The 18,618-nt window shown below is 45.3% G+C and overlaps 1 protein-coding gene across 6 annotated transcripts in view; it reads left to right on the forward strand.

The window, feature by feature from the left end:
• hipk3 (homeodomain interacting protein kinase 3) overlaps positions 1–18,618 on the forward strand; it is a 155,967-nt gene that overhangs the window by 99,073 nt on the left and 38,276 nt on the right. For all 6 annotated transcript variants that reach the window (XM_033038806.1, XM_033038802.1, XM_033038805.1 and 3 more), the window contains one exon: positions 13,980–14,103. In XM_033038806.1, the coding sequence (XP_032894697.1) occupies positions 13,980–14,103 (124 nt within the window). The remainder of the gene's footprint in view (positions 1–13,979; positions 14,104–18,618) is intronic.

The raw sequence follows: 18,618 nt of genomic DNA on the forward strand, positions 1-18,618 counted from the left end.
CTGAAAAGTCCGATTTTGGCCGAAGGAGATATGCAGTTTCTTATTTTCTCCTTTGAAGGCCCGATGTCCTGTCAGTGTTGGATTGATGAAGTCGTGGTCTGCCTGGCACAACACAATGCCGTCTGCTACTTGCACAGCTGCCCTGTCAGCTGCCGCAGGCTACACTCGATTCACTCACTCACCTGGTTGCTGTAACCCCAAACTAGTTAGCGGCTGTCTGTTTACCTATGTAGAAGAGAACGGCAGCAACATAAATGCGCCAACCTGACCGGGTAATTGGCGGGTTGTGACAGGGGGCAGAGAAGGGTTCGTATCACGATTCAATGAAACACGAACCCCCTCTTCCCGCTGAATCCCATGTATAAATGGAGCAACGTTCCTGCAGGGAAGTTGTTCTCTCACATTCCGTGATGACAAAGTGACCGACTACTGGTATTAAACAGCTGTTTAAGACCAACATTAGACTTGAGGGGTGGTCATGGCTAGTGGATTCGGAAAGGATTTAGGAAGTGGGGTTACCAGGGGAAGGGATGGGATTTAAGGATTGGGATGCATGAAGAAAGGTGGTGCCGAAGTAGTTGAGGGGATAGTGAGTCAAGGTGCAGTGACTTAGTGCAGTAAAAGCTGAGGGAAGAGCTGGCAATGGAAGAGCTGCAGCTCCTCACAATGCAGTGAGTATGAGAAAGTGTCTCACTGATGAAGAGCGTGGTATCGGTGCATTCTGAGACCCCTATTCACGAGCCCATGGATTGGAGAGAGCGCGGCACAGGAGGGGTGACCGCTGACTGCCAGGCCAATGGGCACGATGACATCATATCCAAAAACTAATTGTCCCTCAACACTAAGATATAAAGTGACCAAAATTTGTTGTTACTTTTACATTTGGTGTTTATTTATTTGTTTCCCACATATATTTGAAAGTGAGAATTTGATTCTTTATCTCAAATTTTTGTGAATTCTGTAACGGTAAATTATCATTAACCAGATGGCAGTAACGTGGCGGCAACCTGTAGTGTATTGGCCTCGACAGTCACTTATGAACGCTGAACTGCATTTACCCACAAGTTTAAGCTCAGAATTTGAACCTCGGTCTTTCCGTACTGAAACAAGAGAAACTATAACTCCAGGCGCTGAATTCTAAGGAGACGGGGACAAAGATTGGAACCCCCATATCAGAAAGAAACAGAACAGGGAACATTTCGAGCAAATGCTGCTGAGAAACAGCCACGACATTGGAAGCAAAGTTTAGCAGAGGAAGTCGAAAACCAATTTGGATTATGTGAAATAATGGTTGAGGAGCTTTCTGCAAAAATAAATCTGCAGTCAGATTGGAGGACAGGGTATGTGGGCTATTAGCTCAAATGGAAAATGAGATTAAATTCCCAAGCAATATAAATCATCGTGAAAAACTAATAAGGTTTGTGGGCCTGTGCCTGGCGACTGCAATTCTGCCTCTTCGGCGATCGTGGGTGGAAGCCAGAGACTTGTGCTGTGAATCTCTGCAGATCGTTACATGCGGTGCTGAGAGGCTGTGTACTTCCAATGATGCTTTTATTAATTGAGGGAGGGTGAGTGACAATAGACAATAGACCATACACAATAGGTGCAGGAGTAGACCATTTGGCTCTTCGAGCCAGCACCGCCATTCAATGTGATCATGGCTGATCATCCCCAATCAGTACCCCGTTCCTGCCTTCTCCCCATATCCCCTAACCCTGCTATTTTTAAGAGCCCTATCTAGCTCTCTCTTGAAAGCATCCAGAGAACCTGCCTCCACCACCCTCTGAGGCAGAGAATTCCACAGACTTAAGAGACAGAGTGGACTTAAAAGCTGCTTTCGCGTAGTTTATAGAAAATCAGAGGAGTTCTGTTTGGTGTTAGGGAGTCATACAGCATGTAAACAGGCCCTTCTGCACAACCTTTTTCTGCCGATCAGGATGCCCTATCGAAGTTAGGCCCATTTGCCCGTGCTTGGCCCATATCCCTCTAAAGGTTTCCCAGGAAGGAACTGTAGGTGACGATTTATACCGATGATAGACACAAAATGCTTGAGTAACTCAGCGGGTCACTAACTCAGCGGGTCAGGCAGCATCCCTGGAGAAAAGGAATAGATGACATTTCGGGTCGGAACCCTTCTTCAGACTAAGGTAGAGGTGGGGAGTGGGAAGTGGAGGCGAGATCAGCTATTGTGTCTTGGTTGCCCGAGCTCCAGAAAGCAACTGAATGCAATGTAGTCTCATTGTCAACATGTTTCTCAGAATTAGGGCTGTCTGCTGCATCTATTAATTGAAGAAGATTGGTAGCCATGTTATAAATCTGTACCCTGGTCTATGATTCAGCCCCTTTCTCAGTTCTATGCAAAGGGGTTGGTTGAGTTGAAAAGGTTGACGAGAAGAACCATTCATCCTACTATCCTCTCTCCACAAAACACTGACTGCTCTGCTGCATATTTTCTTCAGCTCTTTCGGACTGGCACCATCTGTAATTTTTTGATGTTTCAACTTCATCCGTGAAGATCTTCATCCATTCAGACGTTCGGTTCCTCTGACTGAAGAGAGGCCAATCTCCATGTTACATGCCTCAGGACAGGCTTTTATCAGAATTTTCTTTGGATCAAATTACAGACTTTGTTCATAAGCTCTTGGAAGATTTTTTGGAACATTAACAACACACAGTATTGAACTGCATTGATTTTACACGGAAGCACTGAACCCAAAACTGCTTGCAATAAAAATTAACTGTGGACATAAGCAAAACAGAACTGCAGGAGTTGAGAAGTTATTGCAGTTAGGGCAATAGCAGTACAAATCACTGGATGGATTTAAGAGAGAGTTAGATAGAGCTCTAGGGGCTGTTGGAGTCAAGGGATATGGGGAGAAGGCAGGCACGGGTTATTGTTTGGGGACGATCAGCCATGATCACAATGAATGGCGGTGCTGGCTTGAAGGGCCGAATGGCCTCCTCCTGCACCTATTTTCTATGTTTCTATGCAGATTAGGTACAACTACCAGCACAGAGTGGCAGGAGAATGGGGTTGAGAGGGAAAGATAGAATGGCCATGAATGAATGGAGGATTAGACTTGATGGGCTGAATGGCCTAATTCTGCTCCTATAACATGAGATTTGGCTAAATATAATAAAAATCTGAAGGCACATGAATCCTCAGGTATTGGAATTTTGAGCAAACACAAAGTGCCGGAGGAACTCAGTGGGTCAGGCAGCATCTTGGAAGGAAATGGACAAGATGGCGCTTTGGGTCAGGATCCCTCAAAGCAATCAAAGTCACCCAGTGAAAGCATCACCATGGAATGTTGAAGGTGGGACTAATGATAGGTGTATTTAGCAACACAGAGTCTTGAACTAGTGGAAATATTAGTTCACGTTTGGTTTAGTTTATTGTCACATGTACCAAGGTAGTGAAAAGCTTTTTGTTGCATGTTAATTTACAAAATGTACAAAAGTACAGGATAAAGGGAAAAACATATAGTACAAGATAAAGTCCTGTAAACTCTGATTAAAGATAGTCCGATGGTCGCTAATGAGGTAAATGGTAGGTCAGGACCGCTCTCTAGTTGTCGATAGGATGATTCAGTTGCCTGATAACAGCTGGGAAGAAACTGTCCCGGAATCTGGAGGTGTGCATTTTCACACTTCCCTACCTCTTGCCTGATGGGAGAGGGGAGAAGAGGGAATGACTGGAGTAAGACTCATCCTTGATTTATACTGCTGGCAGCGTGAGGTGTAAATGGAGTCAACGGAAGGAGGTTGGTTTCTGTGATGGTCTGGGCTGCGTTCACGATTCGCTGCAATTTCTGGCGGTCTTGGTTGGAGCTGTTCCCAAACCATCATCCCTGCAGGGCCACTGCGGAGTTCAAATTCAGCTTCCTTGACTGCCCGTTGTAGTGCAAACATCTCCATGGCTCGGTCACATCGACGACTGCTTGCCTCCAGACCTCAGCAGATGCCTCAGAAATATAAAACCAGAGTGGAAGCAACCCATAGGCAATCTCGAGGGACCAGAGTCAAGTGTTAAAAACAACAGCATGGAAACAGGCCCTTCACCCACCGGGTCCACACCGACCATCCATCACTCGTTCGCACTAGTCTATGTTACCCCACTTTCACTTCCACTCCTTACACACTAGGGGCAATTTACAGATGGCCAATTAATCTACAAATCCACATGTCTTTGGGATTTGGGAAACAACCAGGGCACCCAGAGAAAACCCACACTGTCACAGGGAGAACGTGCAAACAGTGACCTCTGACGCAGTGATGCAGCAACTTTATCAGCTGAGCCACCGTGCCACTCACTATGTGTATGCACAGGAAGAAGACTAACGTGAAAATCGTTTATGATATGCTCCTCTCTCTCTCCCTCTCTGCCTCTCTGCCTCTCTGCCTCTCTGCCTCTCTGCCTCTCTCCTCCTCGCCCTCTTTATCTCCGCAAATCCTTCCCAAAACCTCTCTGCCTCACTCTCGTCCATTCACATGTTCCTTAACACCCGCCTCAGCTTTCATTATAAAGCAGTCTGTTTAATTGCTCAAAGAGACATTTTGGGGACACTGGTTCAAATCCACACAGCAAACACTAAGGTCAGTGCGTGAGCCAAGCTAACCTGGAACAGAAAGTCAGGCTTATTCTGGACAGAGTACTGCTTGAGCACATAAATATCCTCAGCATATTCCTCTTGATCCAACTAGATTATTGTTTTTAAGTTCCTCTTTTTATATAGCACCAGTGATCCAGTGCACCGGCCCATGGCATTTGAAATATTCAACCACCTTTGGCCTCAATCCATTGTGTCGCTTGGTTGGTCTAAATTTAGAGTCAGAGTGAATTTTGACCTAAGTATATCTCAGGACCAGGCCTCGGTGTTATGGTGAGGTGGCCCCTTGTTTACCTCTCTGAAGAGGTTAGAAAACACTATAAAGACATTTTAGTTTTTCGTTTAGGGATACAGCACGGAAACAGGCCCCTTCGTCCCACCAAGTCCGCACCGACCTCCGATCCCCGCACACTAGCACGATCCTACTCACACTAGGGACAATTTACAATTTTACCAAGTCAATGAAACCTACAAACCTGTACATCTTCAGAGTGTGGGGGGGGGAACATACAAACTCCATACAGACAACCCCCGTAGTCAGGATCGAACCCAGGTCTCGGGTGTTGTAAGGCATTAACTCTAGAGTCATAGAGTGATACAGTGTGGAAACAGGTCCTTCGGCCCAACTCGCCCTCCGGCCAACAGTGTCCCAGCTACAATAGTCCCACTTGCCTGCGCTTGGTCCATATCCCTCGAAACCTGTCCTATCCATGTACCTGTCTAACTGTTTCTTAAACGATGGGATGGTCCCAGCCTCAACTACTTCCTCTGGCAGCTTGTTCCATACACCCATCACCCTTTACGTGATAAAGTTACCCCTCGGATTCCTATTAAATCGTTTCCCCTTCACCTTCACCCTATGTCCTCAGGTCCTCGATTCCCCCACTCTGGGCAAAAGACTGCATCTACCCGATCTATTCATCTCTGAATTCTGTACACCTCTATAAGGTCTCCCCTTATCCTACAGCGCTCCATGGAATAGAGACCCAGCCTACTCAACCTGTCCCTATAGCTCACACCCTCTAATCCTGGCAGCATCCTCGTAAATCTTTTCTGAACACTTTCAAAATCTGAATTAATTACCCCAGTGCTCATCAATCTTGATTTTACCCCTGGTTTTGACAGGAGCAACTCCAGTTTGAAATTCTTATCCTCGTTTCCTAGCCTCATTTGTCTGTCTCCACTCCAATGTTTGCGACTGTGCCTATGGCTGTCTGCACCCAAAGCTATGGAATTTCCTCTCCAGCTCCTACAAAAGCAAAATGCTGAAACTCCAGCTCTTTACATTACTTCACCCTCTCTTTGAAGAAGTTGCTCAATTCTAGACTAGACGGAGTGCTAACAAGTCTTTACATGGCTCAATTTTCAAATATTGATAATGTTCCTGTTGAGCACCTTTGATATGTTACTGAGGTAAAGCTGCTGTGTAAACACTGGTTTACACAGTTATTGGTGTTGCTTCAGCTTTAAGTTATGAATGAAAAGGCACTTAAATAATCAGTCCCTTGTTTAACCAGAAACCAAATCCCAGACTGTCGTCGCATGTGCTTTCATCGTTCTGCTCTTTAGAGGAGTGGACCCGATTTACAGTCAACTCTGTGTGGGTGTCACAATTTCCAGGGCTGTTTCCCTGGCGAACATGTCAGTGTAGATTGGACATGCTTCAGTTCACAGGGTCACACTGCTCACACTTCAATGAGGGGACGGGAGAGATTGACGGAAGGAACTATAGAATGCACTTGATTGTAATCAAGTATCTCTATCGTAACAAGTACAAATATGTATCAATATTTCTGGACGGCACGGTGGTGCAGGGGTAGAGTTGCTGCTTTAAGGGTCTGTCCCACTTGGGCATCATTTGCGCATCACGCAGATGGCACGCGAAGACTTTGTACATCCCAAAATCATGGGGCGCCGTGCGCGACCGCGCGTCACTGCCTACGTCACCACGCACCATGCGCGCATCACGTGCGTGGCACGACTCGAGCACCGTGCATCGTGACGCGTAAATGATGATGCGTAAATTACGCGCAAATGACGCCCAAGTGGGACAGGGCCTTTACAGCACCAGAGACCTGGGTTCGATCCTGACTATGGTTGCTGTATGTACGGAGTTTGTACGTTCTTCCCGTGGATTTTCCCCAGGCGCTCCAGTTTCCTCCCACACTCCAAAGGCGCACAGGTTTGTAGATTAATTGGCTTCGGTAAAGATTGTAAATTGTCCCTAATGTGAAGGTATCACTGGTTGGCATGGACTCGGTGGGCCGAAGGGCATGTTTCTCTAAACTAACTCGACTTTTCTTTGGCAGGATATCATGCAACAAAAGCTTTTCACTGTACCTCTGTACACGAGACAATAATAAACTAAACTAAAACTCACAGGATAAGTACCTGAATCAAATCTAAACCCCCTCTGCTCTCTCGTCAAGGATGTGCTTCTGATACAAATCATTGATAGTTTTTACATCAAAAAAAAAAGTGTATTTTATTTAATCAGAATTTCATATTCCCTGAGACAGCCTGAATACCAGGTTTACCACCCTCCCACCAACACCTATAAATGGAACGGGGAACAAGGGGTGAGGAGTTATGATGTGGGACTGGGTGTCAGCTCAAGGCAAGTGGGTACTGCATTTACTGCATATCCAAAATTGATCCTGAACTGAGGGGCTTGTTTGGCTCGAGGGCCATTAAGACTCAACCACAAACCACGGGTCTGGAGTCAATTATAGACCAGATGGGCCACATTGGCAGATTTCCTTCCCAGGTTATTAAATTAGATGGGATTTTGTGTTAATATGGAAATTTCACAGTCACTATTACTAATATTAGCGTATTAGTTGCAAATTCCCAGCCAATGTTTAGTTTAGTTTAGAGATGCAGCATGGAAACAGGCCTTTCCACGCCCCGAGTCTGAGCTGACCAGCAATCACCCGTACACTAGTTGTATTCTGCGCATGAGGGAAAACTCACAGAAGCTAATTAACCTACAAATCTGCACGTCTTTGAAATGCGGGAGGAAACTGGTGCACTAGGAGGAAAGCCGTGCGGTCATAAGGAGAACGTGCGAGCTCCGTATAGACAGCACCCGTAGTCGGGATCGGACCCGGGTCTCTGGCTGGAAGTCAGCAACTGGAAGTCAGCAACTCCACCGCCGCGTAACTCTGCCAATCTCGTGTCTCCAGATCAGTTTTCTAGTTTCTAACCCACAGCGCTGTAAATCATAGCAGGTGATGAATGAGCGAGAGTGGGTGACCATAGCAGGAGATAGTGGGAGTCAGAGGGAGGAGTGTTATGTTTGGGCAGAGTGCGGGTTTGAGGGGGCTGGATAGGCTGTGGGTTAGGGGATACGGATCCTACCTTATGAATCAGCGTATTTACCTTGGCAGGATGGCAATATCCCTGTTGCACGTGGTATGAAATGAATTAGTGTTCTTCTGTATCCAAAACTGCAATATATACTCCACCCAACGCATTCCTGTAAATACCCCGCAAGTTGTGCACAAATTTAAAAAAATAGGTTTCTTGGACAGCAAAGCTAGGTGTGGGCGTTGATTAAAATCACTGTCAAAGTGTGATGTATGTATACGATTTTGTTCTCTTTTGCTGTGTCATAGATTTTACCATAGATCTGAAGAAGGGTCTCGACCATAGACGTCGCCTCTTCCTTTTCTCCGGAGAAGCTGCCTGACCCGCAGAGTTACTCCAGCATTTTGTGTCTAAATCTGGGCCGAATGGTCCCTTCTTGTGGCAATGGTGCAGCAGGATGCCTTGTGCGCCCCTGAGAGATGGCGATTGGTATCCCATCCAGGAAGGCGATCCGAGAGATCAGCTCTGGCTTGGTGCTTACAATGGGAGCATGAGCCTTGAGTCTCTGGGGCTTGAAGCCACCACCCCCAGAGTCAAAGATGAGACCCCTCTCCCTCACTGATCCAATGCAGGCACAGCAGCTTCCCTCTGCTGCTTCTGTTTTCCTGCTGAAGATAGACACAAAATGCTGGAGTAACTCAGCGGGACAGGCAGCATCTCTGCATGGAAGGAATGGGCGACGCTTTGGGTCGAGACCCTTCCTCAGACAGGGGAGAGAGGTAAGGTGTGAAAACAAGACATCAAAGTGGACAAAGCAAATGAAGGTGTAGAATAGATCATTGTTAGCTAGGAGAGGGTGACAACGAAGCATACAGAGATAACATTTGATCAGGGGGAGTGTCAGACTGGTTGGAGAACTAGAAGGGGAAAGGATGGGAAGAGAGGGAAAGCAATGGTTACCTGAAGTTAGAGACGTCAAAATTCATACCGCTGGGGTGTAAGCTGCCCAAGCGAAATATGAGGTGCTGTTCCATCAATTTGCGCCCGGCCTCTCTCTGACCATGGAGGAGGCCCAGGACAGAAAGGTCAGTATGGGAATGGGAGGGGGGAGTTAAAATGTTCCTTTTCCTGCTGTTAGCCACAGCTGATAGCTTATGTACACCCGACCACCTTTCCTTGGTCGTTGTGAAGATTTAGACAATGAGATAACTTGCCTAGGATCGGTGCACGTGCACAGACAGGCCCTAGTTTTGCCAGGATTAGCTTACAGTTGATCCATTTATACAACACTGCAGTTGTAACCTCACTGTTTGAACAATACTTAGCTGCAGGCAGCTGCCAGTGAGGGGTATCATGTAACTACAACAGATCCTGACAGCTGGTCCCACAGTCATATGTTCAATTAATTATATAAACCATACAGTCTGCTCCTGAACATTTATAAAGACGTCTTGGCAGCCAATGCACAAGAAATACAGGTTATCCATTCATGAGCAATGTTACAATAATCTTGCGTTGGAAGGAACTGCAGATGCTGGTTTACATCGAAGATTGACACAAAAAGCTGGAGTAACTCAGCGGGTCAGGCAGCATCTCTGGAGAAAAGGAATAGGTGACGTTTCGGGTCGAGACCCTTCTTCAGACTGAGGGTCAGAGGAGAGGGAGACATAGATGAATTAAATGAAAGATATGCAAAAAGCAACGATGTTCAGGGAAAGGTGGAGCCCACAATGGTCCATTGTTGGCTGAGGGACAGGTGATAACGACTTATACCAGACAGTAGAACTCAACAGGACAACAATAAAACTAGTACGATGACAATGGTGGGGGAGGGACGGGGAGAGAGGGGATGCAGGGGTCACTTGAAGTTAGAGAAATCAATATTCTTACCTCTGGGTTGTAAGCTGCCCAAGCAAAATTATCCCAAGAATCCTCTATATCTCTCGTTCCCCTTTCCTGTGACTCAGTCTGAAGAAGGGTCGCGACCCAAAATGTCACTTATTCCTTCTCTCCAGTGATGCTATGTTGACCTGCTGAGTTACTCCAGCTTTTTGTGTCTGCCTTCGTTTTAAACCAGCATCTGCTGTTCCTCCCTGCACATTTAGTCTGTTCCTGAAAATCTATAAGGACGTCTTGGCAGCCAATTGATAAGGAATACATGTTATCCATTCATTAGCAATGTTACAATAATCTTGGCTATTCCCTGGTTTGAAGTTTACTTACTGCCACGCCACACTCCACACTCCAAAGACGTACAGATTTGTAGGTTATTTGGCTTTGGTAAAAAATTGTAAATTGTTCATAGTGTGTAGGGTAGTGTTAATGTGCAGGGTGATCACTGGTCGGCACGGACTTGGTGTGGGCCAAAGGGCCTGTTTCCGTGCTGAATTTCTAAACTAAACTGTACCCTTGCAACTGAGATAGCTGCTGTAAGGTTTCCTGACCTGCCATTTCATTTAACATTTAAAAAACACACTGGTTATTGAGTTGGTATATTTTGTAGACGTGCGCATCATTTGCATTCGTCTTGAAGTTTAGAGACCAGAGCACCAGACCGTGTGAGGTTTTGCTTTTGAATTGCATTTTTGGGGTTCTCCTGAGTAATTTGGCAAGCTTGTTAGAGTTGTTTTGGCGGAACATTTGCACCCTGGTCTGAAGAAGCTTTGCTCTATTAAAGCCTAGGCAAAAAGCAAATCCCACATGGTGTAAGAACACCCCCCCCCCCCCCCCCCCCCCCCCCCCCTCCCCTCAATCTACATCAGAAATGACCGTACACCAACTCCCAAAGCACTACTAAGGGCCAGGATCACTCTGTGGGCCGTATGCTTGTTATGAATGAACAGCCAGGACTGCACATTCCTGCAAGTCAATATCCAAGCAGTGTCAGGACGAGTGACGGTGTTAACAAGGCCAATGTTTTTACAGAGTTGTGAGTATATTGCAATGGAAGATCCTCATAAAGTTAGGCTAATGTATCTAATCTTGGTGGGATCACACTTGGAAGCACCATGAATAGTTCTCGTCTCCTTGTTAAAAACAGAATGTTATATGAATGGAAAAGATAGTTGACGTGAGTGCGCCATAACTTCCTGCTATTGGTATCAGTTCATTATTGTCACATGAATTATGAGGTACAGTGAAAAGCCTTGTTTTGCATGCTGTCCAGGCAGTTCACACATGAGTACATAGATGGTGCAAACGCAAAAATATATGGAGTGCAGAATATAGTGTTACAACAGATAAAGGGTAGATAGAAAAATGTGCAGGGGCCACAATCAAGGGTGATTGGAAGTTGGGCAGGAGGTACTGAAGTCTCACACCACCAGGTTCAGGAACAGCTACTTTCCTTCCACCATCAGGGTCTTGAACCGACCTGCACAACCCTAACCCTATCTCAGCAACAAAACCACAGACCACATCTCACACCACCATCGACTTGTTTACGAATTATGCTGCTGCACTAACGTTCGGGTTATTTTGCACACCCTTCCCCCTTTCACCATCTTGTAGAATTGGTGTCATTTATGTTCTGTGTGTTGTCTGAGTCTATATTCCTGTGATGCTGCTGCAAGCAAGTTTTGCATTGTGCCTGTGCCTCGCCGTTACTTATGCATTGACAATAAATTTGACTTGTTTGTGAGCCACACAGTATGCTGAAGCAAGGTACAAGGAACTGTAGATGCTGATTTACACAAAAGGAGACAAAGTGCTGGAGTGACTGTGGGTCTGGAGAACATCGATAGGTGACGTTGTGGGCCAGGACCCTTCTTCATGCAGGTTTATTTGGCACACACATGCACTACATACCATTTAACATTCCTGTGCCAGTGTGTGTGTGGCTTTGTGAACCGATAATGAAGTTGTTTGAAGGGAGTACACCCAAGATGTACCAATCAAGATAGATTCCTTATTAGTACTGGTGTCAGGGGTTATGGGGAGAAGGCAGGAGAATGGGGTTAGGAGGGAGAGACAGATCAGCTACGATTGAATGGCAGCGTAGACTTGATGGGCCGTATAGCCCAATTCAGCTCCTATTACCTGTGACCTTAGATCTTGATAAAACCTCATTGTGGAGTGCAAAAAAAACATCATTGGACTGCATGAAAGACTTCCTGGACATTTTAATTTGCATGGTGTTCATACCAATCAAGCCTTAATTAAACCCATGCACTTAAGTGCCTGTGTCATTTGTGTGTCATTTACGCGACATCATTTATGTGTCACGAAGCACGATGCGCGCGTCATGACGTGCACGTGATGCGCGCATGGCGAGGCATGGTGGCGTAGGCAGTGATGCGTGGTCCCAGGATTTTGGGATTCACAAAATCTTCGCGCGCCACCTGTGTGACGTGCAAATGATGCCCAAGTGGGACAGGCCCTTTCCTCTGAAATTGCCATTGGCTGGGCAGGTATCAGCAGTATAAAGACGCTGGGTGTGTCCCTGCATGCTGCTGTGTATCTGCACATTATTTCACTTACCTTTTGAAAAGGTTCAGAAAATGGGCGCATCCCTTGAAACAAGTTGATGCCTGTTGCACCAGGTTACACCATTTTACACCATATTCTGTCAACGTTGTGCTTTGCCTTCTCCTGAACTTTGTACGTGACCCTGCCATTATTCCCTACTTCAGGCCCAAGCATGCCATCTGCTTGTGGCTGCAGTTCAAGAGTCTGCAGATCACTGAATGAGAACCGCCACAGAGATTCAATGGCTGGCTTCAGTTCAGCGAAGCGCTTTATTAGAAATAGAGTTAAGAAACTAAATTTAATCACCCCTCTTCTTGAATTACTCTCTGCTGTTGCACATTATAATGCATGGCCGATGAGAACAAAGAGGGTCCTGGCGTGCGGGGGTGGGGGTGGGGGGGGGGGGGGGGCGCCGAGATCAAAGGGGAACCATCGTGGGGGGCAAGAATAAAAGGGGGGCCTGACGGGGGGGGGGGGGGGGGTGAGAACAAAGGGGGACACGGCGTGGGAAGGGGGCGACCATTGGGGACTAAATTGAATATTTTACAACTTTTTCGGCGCCCTATATGTGGCGACTCTTTGCTTACCTTGTGTATGCAACACAAAGAATACCACTGACATGTCACGTGTAATAAGAAAGTATCATTCATTCAGTCATTGTTGGTGATACATGAGATTTTATTTAAAAATTGAGGTACATTAGACTTTAAAAGTAGACAATGCTGCTACCTGGCCCTGCTCTTATGCATCATTGCGTCAACATCTGTTTAGTTTGATTCTTTTGCCAAGACTTTGAGCTTTGTCCTGTTTGGGCAGGAGCTGGGATGCGAGCTTTGTGGCACACAGAGGTCCCTGGGAGGGTGATAGAATGGAGGGACCTTGAGGTGGAGGTACTTGGTTGCGTGAAGGTGAGGACTCAGATCACACAGAGGGTTGTGAAGAAGTCATTTGATGTGTTTGCCTTCATCAGGATAAGGGAGGCAAAAACTAGAGGGCGAGAGGGGAAAGATGAAAAGAGGACCATACTCCTTTCCTGTCAGAAGCCATTATCTCCAGCCCCTGGTTGACTTCACTAATCATGTCTGAGCCTCTGTTTTTTTCCCACTCTCTCCTCAACCTGACTCCATCCACAAATCCACCCCACCTTACCAGTATCCACCTGTCACATGCCAGTTCTTCAGTTACCCATTAAATCTTTCCCACCTCACCTTTAAACCTGTGTCCTCTGGTTCTCGATTTCCCCACTCTGGGCAAGAGACTCTGTGCCTTTATCCGATCTATTCCTCTCATGATTTTGTAAACCTCTTCAAAATCACCCCTCATCCTCCTGTGTTCCAAGGAATAAAGCCCTCGCCATCCCAACCTCTCCCTATTAGCTCAGTCCCTCGAGTCCTAACATCCTGGTAAATCTTCTCTGAACCCTTTCAAGCTTGACAGCATCTTTTCTATAACATGGTGACTGAAACATTGTCATTCTTCCAGTTCCTTTACAATTTATATAGCATATGTTCCAAATTGTGACAATGTGATATTTCTGTACAGTTTTGGATTAGCCCCCATAATGAAACTTTGTATTTCCTTGCTTTTTTCCAGAGCGCCAGAGATTATTTTGGGTTTGCCATTTTGTGAAGCCATAGATATGTGGTCATTGGGGTGTGTGATTGCTGAGCTATTTCTTGGATGGCCTTTATACCCAGGAGCACTGGAATATGACCAGGTAAGGAGATCTTCTAATAATTTACACATGGCTGCATACTATAGGCAACCTTCAACTTGCCAAAACTAGCTGAATAGTTTTGATAAGAGATACAGCGTGGAAACAGGTCCTTCGGCCCAACGAGTCCGCCCTGACCAGCCATCCTCGTACACTAACATGATCCTACACACTAGGGACAATTTACAATTCACAGAAGCTAAATTAGCCAACAAACCTATACATCTTTGGAGTGCGGGAAGAAACCAGAGCACCCGGAGAAAACCCACGCAGTCACAGGGAGAACGTACAAGCTCCGTACAGATTTCAGTCATTACTGCAGTCAGGATCGCACTGGTCTCTGACACTATAAGGCAGCAACTCTACCGCTGTGCCACCGTGCTAACTAACCATGTTGGTTAATTGAATTTGATGGTCTTCATAACTAAAAATGTAGGCAATAACATTTATGTTCCAGAGTTTACCCTTGAAGGAGGGGAAAGTTGTTCTATTTCTACTCTTTTAAACGTCACCTTCTTTTTTGAAGAACAGAGAATAGTATTTTGATCTTGGGTCAAATGAGCTGGAAACCTCGGTAAACAGAATATTAGTTATCCGAGAGAATGAGGCTGCTTTAATGAATTCAAACTCAAAGCAGTAGATTTTTTAATCTGTAATATTAGGATGGGAAAAAGCAGACTCAAAGAAAGAAAAATACTTTCATCTTTACGCCCTTCATAATGTCCCAAAATTCCAACCTGTGAAGTAATTACTGAAATGCTTTTTGTAGACTCAAGGAACTGCAGATGCGGGTTTGCAAAGAAAAGCAGAAAGTGCTGGAATGACTCATCGGGTCAGGCAGGATCGGTGACATTTCGGGTCTGGACTCTTCTTCGGACTGATTGTAATGGGGGGAGGAAAGCCAGAAAGGAAATGGGGGGGCGGGACAAAGCCTGGTGGGAGTGATAGGTGGATAGGTAGACAGTCAGAACCTTTTTTCCCCAGGATGGAAATGCCAATGACTGGATGGCATAGCTTTAAGCTGAGAGGGGCAAAGTTTAAAGGAGAAAGGCTTGGATAGAGTGGATGTGGAGAGGATGTTTCCACTGGTGGGAGAGTCTAGGACTAGAGGTCATAGCCGCAGAATTAAAGGACGTTCTTTTAGGAAGGAGATGAAGAGGAATTTCTTTAGTCAGAGGGTGGTGAAGTGGTGGAATTCTTTGCCACAGAAGGCTCTGGAGGCCAAGTCAGTGAACATATTTCAGGCAGAGATAGATTCTTGATTTGTACGGGTGTCAGAGGTTATGGGGAGAAGGCAGGAGAATGGGGTTAGGGGGGAGAGATAGATCAACCATGATTGAATGGCGGAGTAATGGGCCGATTGGCCCAATTCTACTCCTATCACTCATGAGCTTATATGCAGGTCAAGATTGAGATGGGTGCCTGGAACGTGCTGCCAGGGGTGATAGTAGAGGCAGATACGGTAGTGTTGTTTAAGAGACGTTTACACAGGCACCTGGATATGCAGAGAATGGATGGATGTGGATCATGTGCAGGCAGAGGGATTAGTTTAACTTGCCATCAAGGGCCGAAGGGCCTGTTCCTGTGCTGTACGCCTGTACGGTTCTATGTTAAGATGTACTATCCTTCCACAAGGAGAGCAGATTAACACCTTTCGTAACTATCCTCATTCATTACTTGCATTTGGGTACTTGTGACAAATACACAACTCTCATTTTAAGTGAAAAGCAAAAATTGCTGGAAATACTCGATTCCTGTTTTGGTTCAGATTTTCAGAATCTGCAGGTTTTTGTTGGTTTTTTATTCTGCGGGAATCCTGAAAAAAGCAGATGAGAAATGCCACGTGACTTTATAATAACATTCTCTTACTATCCACAATCTGTGGCTTTCAGAAAACTCAGCATTTTAATTTATAAAGAAAGTTAAAATGTTCCTTATACAGGATCACTGTATTTTGTAGCATATAAAGTTCTGTAAGCCAAAGTACCACAAATGAATCGCGAATGAATTATTAAATACAGAACCTGTCTTTCTGTAACAGATTACAGGAACTGCGCACATCTCAAAGCACTTTTGAAGTTGAATCACATTGTAGTTTTATTTAGTTTAGTTTAGAGATACAGCGCAGAAACAGGCTCTTCAGCCCACGCTGACCAGCGATCACCCCCGTACACAAACACTATCCTACACACTAGGGACAATTTACAATTTTACCAAGCCAATTAACGTACAAACCTGTGCGTCTTTGGAGTGTGGGAGGAAACCGGAGCCCCCGGAGAAAACCCACGCAGGTCATGGGGAGAATGTAGAAACTCCACACAGACAGCACCCGTAGTCATGATCGAACTAAGGTCTTTGACGCTATAATCAATCAATCAATCAGTTTTATTCGTCACATTGCACATAAAGTGCAAGTGAAATGAATTTGTATGGGAGGAAACCGGAGCACCCGGAGAAAACCCACGCGGTCACGGGGAGAACGTACAAACTCCGTGCAGACAGCACCCGTAGTCAGGATTGAACCCGGGTCTCCAGCGCTGTAAGGCTGCAACTCTACCGCTGCGCCACCATGCCGCCCTAAAGCGGTTATAATCGGAATGCAGAAACCACATTGACTTATGTTATTGGTGGATGACCAGCAAACATCCTCAAAGTATTGCTGATGTAAAAAAAAATCCATTGGCAATCATTTGAAATATAGCTGGAGTACTCTCTTCCTGTGAGTCCGATTGAGTCCTGTTATAGCAGATTTGTCAAATGAGAGTAAAATCAAAGAAAATTTAAAGGTATAAAATGTTACATACAGAGGAAAAGCAGGAGCTGGTTGCAATCAAAATGGCGCCCGTTGTGCGGAGTGAATGAGGTTTGGCTTCTCAATGAATATTTTGGGCGTGTGTTTTCACAAATGAGGGGGCGATCCTGTGGATATAATTAGGGAGGATGACCGTGAAACATTGCAAGGGATAAAAGCAGTGAAAGTTGGCAACTCCATAAGTAAATAACTAGCCGGGCCCAAATGACACAGGCTATTAAAAGAAGAGAGGGAGAAAATTCATACTTCCTTTCTTTCCTTGACATAATGATTTAGAGTTAGATTTGAATGCAGGTGTCGCTTTAGTTTAGTTTATTAGTGTCATGAGTACCGATGTACAGTGAAAAGAATTTGTTTGCGTGCCATCCAGTCACAGAAAAATCTATGCATTAACACAATCAAGCGTCCACAGTGTACAGATAAAGGATAAAGGGGACAACATCTAGGGCAAGATAAATGATGGATGGAGTTTGCAGCTGCAAGAACTTTGACGGCGAAGAAGAAAGCTTTAGAGTGAAAAAGAATATAAATGGAATTCAGTCAAAAGATTGTAAGATTAATATCTTTGGCGGGGTGCCAGATGGCGGGGACTACATAACAAACAGAGAATGTTAAATGGTTTTGAGGAACAAACTATCTTGCGTGTACAGCCACGATTCCTTAAAGGTAGCAGGACAGGTCAGTAAAAAAGTTTAAAGGGCATATGGTGTACCTAAAAGGGCAAATGCTGAGTTTCTCCAGCATTTTTGTGTACCTTTGATTTTCCAGCATCTGCAGTTCCTTCTTAAGCCCTGTTGCAATGTGAGTGGTCTCTGTCACCACTGGGTCTCTTGCATTGTTCCACAGGCGATCTCAAAATATGCCTTGCACACCATTTGGCATTATAATGTAAGGCCTGTATGAGTGACCATCACAAGTATGGAGCACAAGTCAAATGTACCCGGATTCTACTTAAAAATGGTGAGTTATACAGGAGGATATCTGGGCCATGATAAAAATACAAGCAGTTGTCCTTACTGGATTAACTGCTTTTAAATCCAACTCGTCTCTGTAATTGGAAAACTTCTAGCCACTGCAGTAGTGGCAGCAGCATCAGGAAATAGTTTACAACCCTTAAACTAAATACCTGCTTGACTTAAACTGGTAGCATTGGTGTTGTAAATATTTTTCGTCTTTGCCATAAATCCTTTTCATTTGCAGCCAACTGATTTGTCCTGCTTGGCTGGAAAATGAGTTTTAAAAAATATATATTTTTCTGGCAGTGCCTGGCTAAGTGGTTCAGCTCTTAATTCCCTCTTCTGGCCCATGATGGTCATTAAAGCATTTTAACAGTTTGACCCAGGTTGAAGACATACACAAACACACACACATATGTATATATATATGTATATACACATATACACACACAAACATGCAAACACACACATAGACATATAAACCATCATCATCGGCGGTCACGAGTATGACTGTCCTCTCCTCTCCATAGGGTCGTCTACTTGTGGGTCTGCAGATGTTTGTAGAGGCCGATCTGTGATCCACAAACCTTGGTGCAACGTGGGCAGTGGAGACTGACGGTAGTTGGTAGTCGTCGAGCCCCCTTCTCTCTCTCCTTATGGTGCTGTCGCTTTGTCTCTGCGACACGGCGTAGTTCCATTTCATGACGTGCAGCTCCTTCCTGCACAGATTTCCTCCAGGAGTGCCTGTCC

The sequence above is a fragment of the Amblyraja radiata genome, chromosome 20 (genome assembly GCF_010909765.2).
Source record: "Amblyraja radiata isolate CabotCenter1 chromosome 20, sAmbRad1.1.pri, whole genome shotgun sequence".
Classification (NCBI taxonomy): Eukaryota; Metazoa; Chordata; class Chondrichthyes; order Rajiformes; family Rajidae; genus Amblyraja; species Amblyraja radiata.